We start from the raw sequence: 19,435 nt of genomic DNA on the forward strand, positions 1-19,435 counted from the left end.
TTTTTATAATTATTCTAATAATAAGAATTATGAGGAATTTTTAATTGCAATAGTTTAAACCATAGGCAATGAAATAAAATATTCATGGATTTCCAACTATAAAATAATATACAACATTTCGTCAAAATTCTATCTTTGAAAAATATTGTAATTAAATGTATTTGATATTTTTTTACTCTTCAATTTACCAATAGATCTAAATTATGATTATTATTAGCGTTTATTTAAAAGAATAATGGTCCCCACTGAGCATGCTTTTGTGAAAATTGCAACCAGAAATAAACCACAAAGTTTATAATTAAAACAACTTTATTTTCCCAAAAGCAAATAAAAAAAAACTTCTATTGCAAAATTACTAGATTGATCGCTCCTTTCAGAATCTAAAATACGTTTATTTCAATATAAATTAATGAAGTACAATAAAATCGTATTATGTGACTTTTAAATCAAAATATATATCTATTTTAATATATTTACATTTAATGCAAATTTTCATTGTTTGGTTTAGAAAATTGCACGACGCTTATGTTTTAAATATTTTTAAATGATCAAAATACTGTAAAAAGAAAAAAACTTTATTTAATACAAACATTAGATTACATTGACTCTTAAATTGCTTTATGTTCTTTAAAATCCATAGTTTAAGAATATTATTTTTTGATAAGATTTATTATAAATTGATTTATCGAGATAACTATCGATTAACGATATATATAATAAGATATTGCACATATCATTATAGTAGGTACCTTGCAGTTTATAATATTTAATTTCACAATTTTTAATATTACACATAAATATAGAAATATACATAATATGTATTATGTTATACAATATGCAGGTACATATACAGACTATTCACTTTGTTTGAGCGGTTTCTGCATCACAAAAGCTCACCAACATATATTTTACACGTCTGTACATATTATGTGGGTTAAATAATAACAACAAATTTAACATAAAAGAATAGAAAAAAAGTAACCTTAAACTAATCCTAATTCTATTAGCAAATATAAATAAATAAAATGAATAAATACCTGAGTATTAAGCATAAAATGCATTTTATTGTATTGACACTCTTATGAAGTTCTCACCATTTCTGATTTGAATAGTAGTACTTCACTTGAAGTCCTAATCTCGATTTTGATCATGATTTTATTACTAAAAATAATACCAATATGAATAACAATATTAAGACACAATTTGATGTTGTTTATTAAAAATGATATAGGTTTTTATCGTAACTACTTTATTAACAGCGTAAAATGATATTTGCTAACAGTTTATTATAAAGTTGTTTTAATTCATTCTAAAAGTCTTATTCTTTAATACCTTATATTATTAGATTTAAATTTATATTTAATATAACGGTGGTATAAAAATTTAACTTTTAATAACAAGAATGCTTATGCATTAATTACCTGAACTTAACTAGTATTAATACCCACTTTTTAATGATATCTAACCGCTCTTTATTTATTCATAATAAGAAAATCATTTTTAAAAAGATAATTATTATGGATAATAATGTATTTGAAAATATTAGTAGGTAATCTAAAAAATGATTTAAAATAAAAAATATATTTTATTGAAACAAAATAAACCAAGTTATTCTTTATAAGTGTCTAAAAAACCTATATTGTGATCATTTTATCAGTTGTGAAATGTATTTCATAAAATGATTGATAGATGAAAATGAAAAGTTTTTTTTTTTTTTTAAATTGCCATTATATATTTTAGTTTTTTTTTTAGTAATATTTTTTTCAATGTACAATACCAAAAAAAATATGTGACCTTTGGGAGTGATCACAAAATTTCATGTACCTTTTATATTGTTACTATATAATATATTTTAATTTGATCAATATTATTCCATAGGTACTAATATAAGTTAAACGACATGGGTAAAATATAATATATTTTAACACCGGTAAAAAGGTTACATGGTATCCTGTACCATGTAAATTAAGCAGAATTTAACCTTTTGTTTTTTTTTTTAGAATGGAATAAACATAATTTAAATAAATGTTGTATTTTACTTAAATATACATCATAGCTATATTTAATATACAAAATGCATTCAATATTTGCTCTTATTTCCATCAAGCCTTGCAGTTATGAAGAGTTCTCTATTAATAATAATATTATTTGTCAACCTATTCATGGTCACGCTATATCTACCCAAATTTGTACCCCTTTTCTATAGATCTTGAAAATAATTAACTTCATTTCAGCTAATACAAAGATTTAAAACTATTTATTAAATATTAAGTACCTACTTATACGCTTTAGCTTTTTTTTTTTGTCTCTGACATTCAGTATTAATTAATTATTACCGTTTTTATTATTATTATTTTTTAATGAAATATAGACTTTGACTTAGGAACGTATACTGAAGATCTATTGATCAGTTTACCTAATAATGAAACAGTACTTATCAAATAAATGGTATTATAATATAATATATGTAGATACACTACACATAATATAATATTATAATGTCGTCATAATAAATATATGTATAAAGAACAATGATGATTTACCTTGTTGTGATGTTTTTGTAAACATACAAAAGTACTCTGCACTAGACCAGAGACAATTTTTTTATTTGTAAATTAATACCTTATAGACATAAATAGATATAGTAATTATTATTTAATTATTGATTATACATGATGTATAAATATTGGTGTTATACTTCGAAAAGGATAACATAATATAGTTATGCGATATACATTATACCTAACAAAGTAGTATGTATACATAACTGAAAGAACGTAGAATTCCCAAAATAGAGCTAAACTATGTGACCTTCAAATGGTCTTATAACTGGTCTAGAATTTACTTACAAAGATAATACATGCTTATGTTTTATCTAAATCTCGAATCATACATAATTATTGATTTTTGTTTTATAAACGTGTAAGAGCGCTCTTAATTTGAATGTAATTTACTCGTATATTGTGTGTGAAATGTGCTATTGGTTGTGCATTTATTTTTATGAAATTGTACAATGAATTTTTTTTTTTTTAATTAGTATTCTATTCTAAAGTAAATCATTTAAATTATTTTTTTAGAAAATATAAAGGTTGATTCATTAAAAGCGACTATCTCTTTTATTCTGAATAATAATAATGGAGTTACTCAAAGTCAGATTTTTGGGATTTTTAAATACACTTAAAGTCTTTATTTTTAAATGCTTAAGATTTGTTGTATCACTTAAGGATAGTCCTGTGAAAATGATAAAAACCTATGTTTCAGAACAATTGGTGCATTGTTTATATATTTATAAAATAGGTTAGATGAGAGATTTAATGACCAAGCTATAGACATGGACCATTATTATTTAATCTTATATACTTAAAGCTTAATAACTCAGATACCACTAGTTTGAATTTTGATTCAGATACATCAACATTCAAAAACTATATATATGTTGAAAAATTTACGAGAATAAGGGGAGAACCCATTTGATGAAACAAAAGTTTCCTTAAAAGTATTACCTGCATAGAACCATCCACAACAAATCTCAAGTATCCGAAAATATGGTATTAAAATGTATTTAACTATATAGTAAGTGTAATATTAAATGAAAAAGCGGTTGGCAACCTTAGTGAATATAACTCTGTATAATATAAGTTGTATTATAAATACAAATAATACAATAAGACCTACTGTATCTACAACTTATCAGTGGAACGTGATCATCATATGTACCAGATGTTCTGTTTGTAACTTTTAGAGATCTTATTTTGTACATTACAATTGGTTGGAAATCACGTATTTTCTTAATTGATAATTTAAAAATAAATTATTGTTTAAATAATTTAAATTAGCAATATTTTACATCTGCGTTTGTTTTAATATTTTTAAGTTATGATATAAAAATATCTGTACATGATATTTTTCGTTTTAACGAATTACATTATAGAATACAGTTCACTAGTATTATATATATATGTTGTTAATTAATAATATACCCGCGGCGATATATAATATAGGTCATTGTAAAACATTATTATGTAACATAGTAGTTTCAATTAAAATTATTGAAAATATTGACCAATTTACAACTTTTAGGAGCGACAAGACAAGTTAGGTATATGTACATTTTAGTAGTTAAAAGTTTTGTAGTATATTATCCTGATTGAAAATGAGGTAAATTAAAAAAAAAAAACAAAAGTTATATTATACAACGATTAAGATATGTTTATTATAGGTAATGATACTTTTTATTTACAGTGTATTAATACTTTAATATTATATGCAATGATATCATACTTGTATATCATAAGAGGTTAACTTGATAAAAACTGTGAATCTCAGTTCAATTCAGATTCTGTCTGTGTATGAAATTATAATAAAGATTATAGTACCTATTTGCATGTATGAATGTACGAATGTGAGTGTATGCGTGCGTGTGGATGGGACGTGCATTTATATTGTATAAAATATAATATTTTATAAACGTTGTAATAATAACAACAATATTGATTCCAAAAATTTTTGATACCAACTAAATAAAATAAAAAGATATAAATTATCGGGTTTTTATGTGTCTCCCGTTTTTTTTTTTAAGATGAATCTTAGATATTTATCATGTAATAGTTTGTTACATAAACACCGTTTTTAGTTATTGTGATGCAAACTTATATTGCTGGTTACTTAAAATTCTATGAGGATATTTTTATGTTTATAAAATTTAAGCTAAGGAATGAATCCCAAAGCATATGATAGTAATGGTTCGTTTTCGGTTATCGTTTTGTCCTTAAATAAAATACTACGAATATTCATTTTATATAAACAAATTCATCGTCAAGAATTTTCAAACAAATATTCAAAATAAAATATTAGATTTAAAAATTTGATAGTTTAATACAAAATATTCAGACTAATATACATGCCATACACTAATTAAAAATTAAAATATCTATTAGCAAGAATTGTGAAATTCATTTAAAAATTATATATTTGCTATATAACTAAATTTAACGGTCACCATTATAACAATAAATTATTTTTTTTTTATCATAATGACATAATGTATAGGACTCGTAAGCATTTAAATTTCAAACTATCTAGTGAATATGCATACAAAATAAGACAAATGCTAAATAATATATGAAACGTGTTTAGGTATATAATGTATTTTGTTTTCTATTTGTTTACTCTTTTTCTCTTCAACTCTCTATATTTTTATTCATTAAAAACTTTACTAAACTAAATATCAAAACGATTAATTAATCCATGCAGTTTGAGTATTCCTTACATTAAAATTTAAAATATAATATTTTATTTTTTCTATGAAAAAAAAAAAACTATTCATTTATTTTACACACTTATAATAACATTATTTTTATACTTACAGAAAATTTGGTATCAAAGAGTTTGGCCGTTTTTGCAACACGAAATGTTAAAACCAGATGTATCAGCTGCAGTCTTACACCCAGTAATATTCTTAATTCAAGAGTCCAGTCTTGAGGACTACGAAACACTCATGTTGCCTGCTATGAGGTATTTAATAAATAATTATTATAATTATTAAATTATAATTTCTTATTTTTTTTTATAATTTTTAGCAAAATATTCAATGGACCAAAACATGTTCCTGTACAAGTGATATTATTGGAAAACTTACATGTGATATTAGAAAAAACACCAAGAGACGATATTAGAAAAGAAGTACTCCCTTTGTTGTACACAGCATTTGACTTTTCAGACATAGAAGTGCAAGTAAGTACTAAGTTATAATCGTGGTTATCTAAATAACTTTTACCTAAAAGTAGTTTTTTACCTTTATATACTTAAGGTATATAATTCAAACTAGAACATTCAATATTATTATTTGAACATTATTAAACTGCTGCAATAAGCACTCGGCCAAATAATTAGGTATTTAAAAACAAATTAACTAATTATAATACTATGGTAGAGTTAATAATAAAAATAAAATAATTATAACCCGTGTAGTTATTTGTTATGCATTAATTGTTTATACTGAGATGTTTTTGTTTCACTTATATATGTATATACACAAATACTAATTGTTATCATAAATCAAGCACTGAATAAACTAACTAAATGGTTCACGTACCATAAAAGGGGTTTATTTTATTTGGAACCACAAATAGATTTATTACTAAGTTGGTACATTATGTTTTCATAAAATCGTTGTTAAATATAAATTATTATTTTTAACTTTTATTTTATAAATTAATCTATTATAACTATTCAAACTGAAATAAACATTTAGGAATAATTATAATATTTATATGTATATATTTAAATCTAATCATTTTCATTTTATTGAGATAACGTCTGTACTTAATGTACACTTTTCTTTTTAAAAACAACTCTAAAATATCCTAAGTCAATACTCAATAGTCTATAATATGTTAACTTATAAATAAAATATAGTATTTATTTAATTTTATCATACATAATATTATATTGGTATTTATAAAATGTTGGATGTTATAACATTAAAAAAGTCGTATAAAATATATTAAATGATACAAGTATACACAAAATATTATTATTTTATATAGTTCAAGCAAATTGCACTGTATTGCACCTACTTACTTTAACCAATATAAAGTAGATGGATAATATTTAATAATTTAAAAAGTTTGAATTTATTTAATACGTTTGGCCCATGTCAAAAATAATAATTTAACTAAAAGTTTTTAGCCAGATATGCTAAACAACACATAATATTAACTTAGTTTATTTGTTTTACATTAAATATTTATTTATACCATTTTTAATTTTAGTAAAATGTATGCTCAGTTATTTAAATAAACAAAGAAATATAATTTTAAATTTTAACTAGAAATAATTGAATTTGGACCTTTGAGAATCCAGGCATGAAAAATTATATAATATAATACGTACTATATAATTTTAAATATCACATTTCGAAAATCTAATTAAATAGTTTTATATAAATATACAATTAGTTCATGAAAACTATAAAAACAATATGATGTGAAATATACTAAGTATCATAGATACAATATGTATGTCAATAATTTATTATATACTTCAAAAATTATATATTATTAGAAATAAGAATAGATATAAAAATATATTCAATAAAATTTTAGTTATTTATTTTTACCCGTTAAAAATTGTTTATTATTCATTATTGTACAAAAAAAAAAAAAAAATGACAAACGTATTCAACGTAATTGATCTATTTAAATTAATAAATGTCAGAACTTTTATGAGCTTCATTGAAGTATTCTATTAACATTACTTTTCCGAACTGTAACAGGTCATGTTAGTTTGTGTTTAAGACAAGTCTTACTAAAGTTTTGCTTTGTGGATCCATGTACGAGTATTATATAGAGTTACGCAAAAAAAAAAAAAACAAAAAAAAGTTGTGTCTTACAAATATACATACATTATACAATATTTTTACTATATAATAAATAAACGTGCGTTTTATAAATTTTCAATGTATAAAAACGTCTATTCTAGAATTATTATTATACCTATAGTTATGTTTTCTAAACTTGGTTTTTGTATTACTCTTAACAAATATTATGAAGTTTCAACTTATACTTTATATATATTTGACGAGTATTATATCCGTAACATATTTTTTTTTTTTTTTTTGTACACCAGCTTAGCTTTCATCATAATTAAAATCATTTTAAATGGCTTATTTAAATATTTTTATTCAGTTTGCTTCCAATATTTATAACATTACACAAAGAAGTTAGATATTTATTGATAATATTTTGTCTAAGAATATTATAGTTGTTTAAACTTAATGTACAAAAATTAAATTATCTAGCAAATGAGCTGAAAATAATATTAGATACCTCCTTTATAACCTATATAACCTCCTTCGACTACATATTTTACTAATGGAAAGCTTTATAAAAAAGGCACATGTGCAATGTGCATGTATTGTTTTCTGACTCAAAGTAGATTTCAGTTGATATTATTTGAGAAAAATAATACTTAGCTTTATTTTATATACAGTTCACTAATTTAAACAAAACTTACCAATACTAGGTTGATTTTAGATAATAATTTGTGCACACTGCACATATTTAAATTAAATTAAATTATCTCCCAATCTAATATTTATAGTTTTTAATGATATTTTTCTTATATATCTTTCAAAGTGAATATTACTTAACTTATAAAGTCCAATCTAAATAATTAAGTAGCCAATATAATAAAATATGTAGTGCATTAAATATATAAAAATATAAAAATTCATTATTTTTTGAAATTAACACAAAGTTATAACATTTTTCCATTGTTCAAAATAATCACATCCTTACAAATTCTAACAAATCTGAACAAATTAAATTTAAACAATATATTTATTAATTCATAATACAACTTTAAATAGGTACCAGTTAATTAAAAATTACACAGATAGGACAATTAATTGAGTTTATACCTAACTTATGTATACAAAGAATATTTTACTCATGGTAGGTACACGGCTGGTTTTAATTGAAATACCTATTTATAAATCCAAAATCATAATAGGTAATAAAATAAAAAAATATAAATGCGTCTTTAATTATAACTTATTAAACAATATTAAATAACGAAAATAACTACTACTTACTTTAAAAAGGATAACTAGATTATATATTGACAAAAATGTAGAAACCTAATTATATTTTAAACATTTTTATTTTTAAATTCAAAGTAATTTAAAGTAGAATATTATAGTAAAAAATATTTATTCTTTGAAATAAAATTTAACAAAATTAATGTTGGATCAACAAGATTACTTATTTAGAGGATATTATTCTTAATAGTCAAAATGTATCGTTGATTTTTCATATAGAAAGAAGTAAACTATTAAAATAAATAAACCAACGGTTTTACATCATCTTTTTACCTTCTAAGCGACATGCTACTTTTTGAGGACTGGCCCCATTTCACATGTCAAGTAGTCAAATATGGTTCTTGGATAACTTTACAAACTATTAATATTGTTTATTCTATGCCAAATGGAATAATTAATAATATATATTACATAGATTTCACGAATTAAATGTATGATTTTATGAATTTTAATGCTCGGCTATGATTAGATTTTATATTAAAATCATAAAATATTTCTTATTTATTTTCATTAATTTAACTTTTTATTGATTTAAAAAAATTATACACATTAAATACTATAGTAAATTTAGAGAAAATAATTTTAGGATTGTTTTTTCTTATCTTCTATATAGATCAATAAATCTTATAAGAAAAATCTAATAAATTCTATTTACTGGTATTCGTTTGATCTTTTTTCTGGTCAACAAAAATGTCGGTGTCAAATTATCAAAAAACAATAATTTATGTTACGCATCAAATTACAACTAATAAAATAATATTCATATTTTTTAACTGAAATTGAAGTCAATGAAGAATCGCATGATTAAAAACTATAAATTTGTATTAATACCTATTATTGAAATATTACTTATAATTACATTAGGTAAATCAACGAGTAATTTATTTTTATTTTTTTTTTGTGTATGAAGGTATAATACGGGATGAGTTTGGGTATTTATAATAATATAGTACTTCTAAACTATTTAAAATGAATTATTTAATTTATTATTATTGAAAGTTCTGTAGAGATAACTGAAAAATAATGACTTGTCTTCATCCATCACCGCTCAATATTTGAAATGCAGACAATTTTTAATATAATCTGTGGCACAAAAAAAATATGCGTTAAATATATAACGCATCCCGAAAACGATTTTAATCCTAAATTGGAAGTTGGGATCACGTTTCATAAAATACAACAACAACCAATAATATGTTTTATTAGAATACCTGCATTAAGTAATTAATTATTTTTTATTCATTGTTATGTTATCTTATCCGAATAGTATGGCATAATATAAAAAACACTTTCCTCCAATAATTAAAGAGTTCTTGAAATACTTTCTACATCGTATGCATACTTAACACCGTTATAGTTACATGAAAATTGATACTTAAAATGTAAACATTAATTAGTACTTGTTATCAATTTTAAAATATTGTTCGAAAAAATATCAAGTAATATGAATTTAAATAATATAATATAATTATATTACGATTTTTTAAATAACACTTAGAGTTATTTTGGAATTATTTTGCTTCGTACGTTATAGCATACTGACGGGTATCGTTGTTAAGATGAATTGTATACATGGGTTTAATAATACTTCATAAAACGTCTTGTTCAATTCCTCATTTCAAATTCCTTCGTATTGTAAATGCATATAAACGGAAAGATTCTTCAGAATGTGTGTACGGTTAATTTATGTGTTATTTTGTCAGAAATATATTTTATCAAAGCACAGAGTATCTGCGTTTGAGGTATTTACATTCTCCTTTATTGCCAATTAATTTATTCGCATGAATTATAAATACTTGCATAGTTTGAAATGTTTGAATGACTATATTTTGTTCATTTTGTTTAGAATCGAAATTGAATTATTTTTTCTTTTATATCATTTTAGTTACCTATTTATGTATAAGCTTAAAGCTAACACAAATCATGAATATCTGATATAATACATAAATTAATAAATAATAATTACATGAAAATATATTTAAATGGATGGTATTATATTTAATTAAACACTACAGATATTTTAATGATTTTTTTTACTTTGAAGTGGTAAACAAATCGAGATGAGTGTCTTGGTTTTCTCTCTAGCTTTTCGTTTGAGCTTATTGTATAATTTGTGAGAAATTTTAATAATTCTTAATAATTTTATTGTGATTTTGCATATTTTACTTTAATTATAAATAATTTTAATCTCAATTCTAACAATTGATATTATATTCAGACAAATACATTTTTAAACAATAGAAAGATTCTGTAAAAATAAAAATAAAAGCAAAGTTTGATAAAATGTTCAATTAAAGAATAATCATCGTATTGTTTTTATACTTACATATATATTTTTGTGACACAATTTTTGAGGCAATTTTTTTTTTCAAATTTGTTATTTATCATTGTTTGTAAGTTAGCAAATATTTAATGATTCCATAATTTTTTTTCTGGAGCTTATTAATAACTTGTAAGATACACAATCAAAATAATAATAATAATACAATGATTTTTAAATACTAAAAATAAATTTATAATAATTATCAATCGTTTAAAATTGCCTATAAAAACAAATTAGGCATTTTTTTTTTTTGATCTACAAGTATTAAACAAATCCCAAAGAGAAAGGGGCAACTTTAAGAGTACATATCTTATCTATATTACAGTCAAATTATACAGTTTGGGCGTTTTCTATAATGCTTAGGCATTATATAAAATGTCCTTCGTATAAATTTGTCAGTATAGATAATATAATATTTAATTTAATTTATAGTCTGCAAAATATAACGAATAATAAATTTTTATTTTTACTATAATTTTTAATCATATAATTAGAAAATATAATAATTTATTTTTATTTTTATATCACTTATATTATCAAATTTAATGCTTCAGTGGAATTTTGATATGAATAGTGTATCCGTTACTTTGCACTTGCATTTTTGTGTTTTAAATTTGTGTACACACGAACATCATCGGTGACCACCCAAATTGGAAAATTTTCATGTTATTTCCAGGAGTGAAATTTTGGATTTTAGTTTACCATCAACTTCGAGAAATCTTTCTTTGCAAATTAAAAATTTGCTTCTATGTATAAAGTTAAAAGGTGGCCTTCCTTGGTTCAATGACTGTCCCATTGAAAAAAAACAATGAGAACAAACAAACAAACAAACATATTAACTAATCCAAATCTACAAATAATAATCAGTGCATAATCTGGCCTTGGTATTTTGAATATACGATTAAATACCATATTATCTATATCGTTCAATACATGAAGGCCATGTTATATGATGCCCAAGCATTGTATAAGATGCCTGGAAATTTTAGAAAACGCCCAAATTGTATACTTTGCATGTAACATGTATACATTATTGTAAATGTTTTATGTATATAGAAAAAATATACCTAATTCAAACTTACCAAATATTTTTAACTTTAAACAAATATAAATTAAACGCACAAAATAAAAAACTAACCACCATTTTATTAGTAAATTATACAAAGTAAGAATATTTACCAGCTCTTTGTAAATAAATGAAAAAAAAAACCAATTTTATTTGTTCGATGAACAAATATAAATGCACTTTTATTACTGATTATATTGTTTTTTTTTTTATAAAACCTGTTATTTAGTTTTTATACATATTGCATAAGAATATTGATCAACTTAAATGATTTTCCAAATAAAAAAGTAAAAATTGAAAAAAAACATAATAATAATATATAATTCTATTCTATGTTCAAGAATACGCATAAATTGCATTAAACTATTTATTTTGAAAAATTATTTTTTGATCATATTTTATTGGTTATTATCCAAGTACAGTTGTCGTTGTAATAAAAAAATAGATACTAAAAGTATAGTAATGATGATGTCAACAGATAATATACAAAATATGTAATAGACAGGTGTATATATGACCATAATATAGGCCCCAAAAACGATTTTATGAAATGGTTAAACAAAGTTATAAAAAGTGCAACTAACAATACACGCGACAGCGCTCGAAATAACAAACACTATTAAAAGCACTGTCGACTAAACTTTACCAATTAACAGGTTTTATTTTATTCACTTTGATCTTTTCAGACCCTTGTGTCTCCTCTAATTTGTACATTTAGTATATATAAAAAAAAAAAATCGGAACAAATACTGTTTTATAATAGGTTTTGAGTGTACGTTGTCATTAAGAAGATTATTGCAATTGAAAGTGCTAAACAAATTATTTGTAAATTTGTAGAAACTTTACATAAAACTATTTAAAATCATAAATAATTTGCATTTTTTTCTTCAATTAAACTTAAATGTTTTATGCATTTGTATAAAATATATCATTTTTTTTATCATATAATTAAGTATTTTTAAATCTGAACGGAGTAATTGTTATACAATAATATACGTGTTTTACTATTATTGTTATTTATTTTTGCGCATGCCAAACTCTCTCTTTTAAATCAAAAACATGATTAAATATTGAACTGTAATGTGGCTTATGGTATAAAATAAGATATTGTTAGTATCATATCTGGTTTGTGGCTTTAAAGTTATTAAAAAATTTACCATGGAAAAATCAATAAATATAGAAACAGTAATATTCATGCCTAGCAGTTTTTAATTTATTTTAATTAAAACATTAATAATCGCAGATACTAAACGTTTTTATAATTTATATATATATATTAAGTAAATTTTCTTCAACTGGTTATTTTATTGCAATTCTTAAAACATTAATTGCAAGGACTATATTAAATATTATAGAATTTATGAATATTCATTTTTTTTTATTTTTTTTTTTATTTTTTAATATATTATTATAATATTATCATTATATTATACATATTAATTAAAACGCATTTATTTGCATTATAATTTTAGCTAAAATCAATTTAGGATAATACAAAATTTCTAAGATGTTAAACGCCAAAGTCAATAGTTTGGAACATTATTATTAAATTTTCACTGTGGTACATTTTAAAATATTAAATTACTTTTAATCAACTATGTTCATTCAGTTGTTTGTTAATTTGTTATGCTGTATTGAACTATTCAATAAATGATTACATGTAAAATAAACAATAAAAATTAGTATCAATCAAAAACTATAATAATTTAACTAAATACAATAAATATGAAATTATTAATTACCTCATACTGTTTTCAAATATGTTTTAAAGACAATTATTTTGTAAGACTGTAAATGTTTATTTCAAACCTATGACTTGTAGATTTTTAATATATATAATTGTCTATTTAAAATGATATGACAAATAAAAAAAAAATAAATACTCTCCTGCGTCACCATGATTTGGCGAACAACGTGTTCGAGCATTTGTTTGTTCAATACATGTTTCTCAAAGCCCTGAGGGATTTTCACCAACAGTAGGGCTTTATACCCAGGCGTTCCACTGTACGCTTCAATATATTTTCTATACAACCAACAAGGAAACCAAGTAAATACCTTTATATTACATAAAATTATTAAATCCTTCGACAGCACTATAATAATGTCATAATGTCGTATAAATTATAAAATAAATTTATCAGACTTTAGGAACAACATCAATAATAACGTATATATTGTATTTGAAGAGATTTTATGGCATATCCATTGTATAAGTACAATAACTAGACTCCACCAAAAATGTATATTTTTTTTTTTATTATTTTTACCTAAAAATCACTAGAATATAATACAATAACGCCATAGGTATATCTACTATCGTTTATTCATAAATTACAACTAAATTATGACTACTATTATTATGACTCATAATAATTGTTCAATTTTCACATTTTCACAATAAAGCTTTTAGAAAGCTTAACATTATAGATTTTAAGTTATTCGTGAAATGCATCAACTATCGGTATAAAAAGAGTTGTATGTTGATGTTGTGGACTGTGGTACCTTGTCTTCGAAATATATCGATCACCCGTAAATTAGTCATAACTCATAATAATATTATACTCAAAGTTTTAGCTGAATTATTAATACTATTACTTAAGTTTAATTCACATTCACTTACAGTTATCTGTAAAAATAAAGTTTACAACATAAATGATGGTTTTTTTTTACTACATAATATGATAGTTACCGTTATAATATTATTAATGTTATTTACCTTATACATAATTAAATATATAAACCATTTTTTAATTATAACACCAAAAAAATTATACACGAACCTATTACAATATATTATAAAATATAATATTATTATTGTAATATTTGTATTTAAAGAATGACAATTACATTTTTAACGAAAACAGCTGTAGATAAAATCTTATTAAATAGAAAGATAAATTACAATTTAGTTAATATATTTGAAAAACTTAATATCCATTCAATACTTCTAACAACTTATAAGGTCTATTTATCGTTACCTTGGACTTCCTATCAGTCGGTTTTTATTAGATTTCCATTTCGTGACAATCTATATGAGTTCGGCTTCTACTCTCCAAACATGTCCAGCCTACTAAAGTCATTAATTCTTAAGTGTGGCCGTTATATTGTTATCGTTTAATAGATCAATACGTTTCCTGTTTGACTATATTTCGTAACCACCTTCCTCATTTTTCTTTAGCACAAATATTCTTTACAGGATTTTTCTTTTTAAATTAATTTATTTGTTTTCATCCGACTTAGTAGACACTAGATGCCCACAATCCACAGAAATAAATTAAAACTGGTCTAATGAGGGTCATCTATAATTTAATTTTTATTATTCTCAATAGCTGTTTAGACCTAAATAATTTAACTAATGAAAAATAAGATTTGCAAGTTGAAGTTTCCTACTGTGATTCTTCTACGTATTTCTTCAAATAAATAGAAATAAATACACTTCCTGCATATCAAAAAAATGTTAATTCTATTAGTAAACACAAACACTCAAAGATTTCAGTAGCTAACACCAACTTATATATCGACCTATGAAACTTTTTCTAGTTCCAAAGCACCGGAACTGAAGCCCCAAACCTAACCAGAATAAGCCAATTTTTATCACTGGTTTGCCGCGTCTCATTAAGCTTAGTAAATTGTTGTGAAAAATATTAATGCAACTTTCGTGCGATATTTAGAAAAATACCAAATATATTTTACTTTAAAAAAAATACAATAAAACACATATGGGATGTAAATAAAATAAAAACGTGTGATGGAAGAATCAAATCGTAAATAGCTATTGTATTATATAAATAATAATGAACTCGTTTTGAAAGTAAATTATGTTTTAAATGAGCGTTATTGTTTTCATAACAGAGAGTATACCAATTGAATATAATTTTGGTCGATAAACAAAATTGGCGGCTTGGTACCATATTATAATGTACACTTAAATAATAATATTTTATTTTAGACTATGTAAAATAAATAAGATTTATTTCTTGTGTACTGTTTTTAATAATATATTAAACAATTATAACCTTGCCAATTATTATTAACTCATTTTGTGTCAGATAAGTGAATTTCCATTATTTATTATCATTACCTGTTGAGAAATAATGAATAATTTCAACATGCATCAACCATAAAAAATAATTTTTTAACTATTAACTTTGTAAATACTTTATAATATGTGTATATTATTTTTTATTATTCTAACAATAATTTAATTTTTATTTATAAGAATAAATTTATAGAGGTGATTTAGTATTTATTTAATTGTTAACATTCAATAATAAGCGTTACATTTTTCTGTTATAATACTTGTGACCAAAAAAATTTTATTATTCTTAGTTGAAATTAAACGTATATTTTATAGGTACATATATTTTTTTAACATTTAAAATTTTGTACAAAATATATGATAAACGTAATATTACAGGTTCATAATAAACAGCAATTTACTCTCATGGCTTTCATTTTATATAATTTAATATTACTGAAATAAGTGAAATGTAGCACAACTTATTAATAGCCCTCCCCCTTTTTTTTATATAATATCCAATTTATTTTATTATTAATTCTGAAGAGATTTTTATTTCATAAATGTAATAACTTTTATAATGATTTTTAAATTTAAAAGAACAAGATAATCGAATACCTATCTAATTTTAAAATTTGACCTAATTTCAGGTATTACCAATCATCTATATTGTATTGTAGTAACAATAATATAAAATATAAATCACCATAGAAGTATAGAAAATATTTTTTAAATATAATAACATTCAATTTATTTGATTATTATAAAATAAATATTGTATTTATGTATTTTTAAATCATATTATATTCTTTTACTGTTGGCTATTGGTTTTGTCAATAATATCTTTTAAAATGTTCTGTAATACTGATTTAAAAATATAGTACAAAGTAAAATAAGCTATTATAACATTTATTTCTATATTTAAATAATATTTGCATTGGGTACTTATTTTAAATGTTATATTATTGTACCACTCAATAGTAGTATTTGTAAAGGAAACGTTTTCATAATTCTTTTTAATAGTTTCTTTATAAATGACATGGTATAAAATATAAACGAAACAATCGTATCTAAATAAAAATATAATGTTTATTAAACATTAAATTAACTAAGTAAACTTATTATTATCTTACTTGAAAATAATCGCATATATTTATTTTATGAGAAATATTATGTTTATGAATACCTAATTGATTCTGATCTTATAATATTCAAATGATTATTGGTTTAAAATATTTTTTATGTTAACCTAGTAATAGTTACATAATACTGGTCTAATTAGTTAAAATTCATATTCAAAGGCTAACGAGCTTTAGCCCCCTTTCCCCAAGTGGCTGACCACAAACATGCTAATAATTTTATTTGGTGTATTGACTTTAAACTATTGTATAAAAAAAATTATCAACCATTGTAATTGAAACATTAGGTATTACATAATATTATTATTATATATTTATACCTGTTATTCCAGGTCCTGGGAGGGACATATATATATATATATATATATCGTCTATTATTATCGTCCCGACGTCGCTAATCGAAACTGTGTAGGATAATGATTTGAATTTAGCCCCTACCCCCTCCCAAAAAAATCCTGAGTGCGCCCCTGTTCATATCAATATTTTAACTGTTATATATTTATTAGAGTGCTGCTGTATTGGCTGTAACCAATGTTTCTCAATACATGGATGATACAGCAATAAGAAGAATGGTACTTCCCAAACTCAAAATGGTGTACGAAACCAATCCCAACGACTTGAAAATTGTTTTAAACATATTGGCATGTCTGGAAATCATATTGCACAGACTTGAAAAACAACAAATCATCGAGGATGTTCTACCGCTGATTTGGATAGTAAACCAGACAGATCCCGAAGTAATTGCAAGAATAGCAGGTAATAAAAATAACTACAATTGAAACTAAATCATCTTAATTAAATAACAAATGATTTAATAATATTACTTTCTTGTATTTTATACACACTGATTTTATACCTATATATATATATATATATATTAATTTGTTTTATAATACCAGTGTATTGTATTATTGAAATTATTACTTTATTATTATTGAGTTTTTAATAACTTAATCATGATCACATTGCGAGTTAGATTGCCAATCTATCAATATCTTCATCGAGGATCTATTTTTCCGATTTACATTTTTATAATATTGTTTTTATATCTAAATTTAGTTACGATGGTGAGGTTAGGTATAATTCAAAATATTAATTTAAAAATGAAACCTAGTGAAAAAAAAAAATTAAAATTATTTTAAACATTTTAAGTTTCCACTTGAATGCAGATTTTATTATTATGATGAAAATATTTAGAAACATTAATTCGTGGCAAGTATACAAAAATAACTGTGTAGGTAAGGCCATTGTCTTTATTTTTGAGATATCTTAAATGATACATATTATTTAAGATAATATCATATAAAATCTAAGTGTCTATTATTATTAAAATTACTTAATCATTAGTGACACTGGGTTCATAGCAAATAGTAAAATAAATAAATATAATACTAGCTGCACCGTACAATTCATTAAATTAAAATGCATCCGTGTTTGTAATTTTAAAGAAATTATACAGTATACACCTTACCAATAACATATGATATAAATTAGGACAATCTTAATTTTGATTAAATAGTACCAAACAATGAAAAAACTCAAATAATTTCCTTTACAGTCATATTTTTATTATTTTTATTTTCATTCTGTAACATACGAAAGTACTGAAGAATTTTATGTATGAAAATAAATTATTATACAAATACTTCAAAAAAATAAATACTTGTAATTTACACAAATATGGTCAATTTTTATTCACTTACAAGTTGTAAATAATTAAAAGCAATAAAACAGTTAAAATAATCTTGACAAAAGAATAGGCATTAACGATCAACGTCTGATAAAAAAAAAAAAAAAAAAAAAAAAAATGATAAAATTGTAAAAAACAATGTTAGAGTCATCAAATAAATATTGTTGATATTGTTTTGTTAAATTTTAATAACTCTGCATAAATAATTTTTCATAGTATATTTTATAAAATATATAATCTTTTATAATAAGTTATAATACATTTATAAAAATTACGTTACTCATACTTATTAGTTATTATTATGTAATTTATTTCATTAATCTTATAATTCCGAAAATTGTGTCGTTATTTTTGTAAAAATTGTGTTGTTAATTAATTACTAAAACAAAGAATAGTAATTAAATTATACACTATTACTAAGAAAATGCTCTCGTTTTTCTCATTTTGTATTAATGATTTTGTAAATTGATTTTGAAAGCTAGTGTCACCGAAATCGAAACAAATATAAGCGATTTTTTATTTTTCTGAACAAAGAATAATTACAAGAGCATGTTCTTATTTGTTTCACTCCTAAGTATCCGGCGTGATGCTTCATTA

At 22.6% G+C, this 19,435-nt stretch overlaps 1 protein-coding gene across 5 annotated transcripts in view; it reads left to right on the forward strand.

Moving 5' to 3' along the window:
• Positions 1–19,435, forward strand: part of LOC114132709 (SCY1-like protein 2) — a 153,670-nt gene that overhangs the window by 115,756 nt on the left and 18,479 nt on the right. For all 5 annotated transcript variants that reach the window (XM_027998242.2, XM_027998243.2, XM_027998245.2 and 2 more), the window contains 3 exons: positions 5,369–5,514; positions 5,580–5,733; positions 17,655–17,904. In XM_027998242.2, coding sequence (XP_027854043.1) covers positions 5,369–5,514; positions 5,580–5,733; positions 17,655–17,904 — 550 coding nt within the window. The remainder of the gene's footprint in view (positions 1–5,368; positions 5,515–5,579; positions 5,734–17,654; positions 17,905–19,435) is intronic.

This window comes from Aphis gossypii, chromosome 1, assembly GCF_020184175.1.
Source record: "Aphis gossypii isolate Hap1 chromosome 1, ASM2018417v2, whole genome shotgun sequence".
NCBI classification, from domain to species: Eukaryota; Metazoa; Arthropoda; class Insecta; order Hemiptera; family Aphididae; genus Aphis; species Aphis gossypii.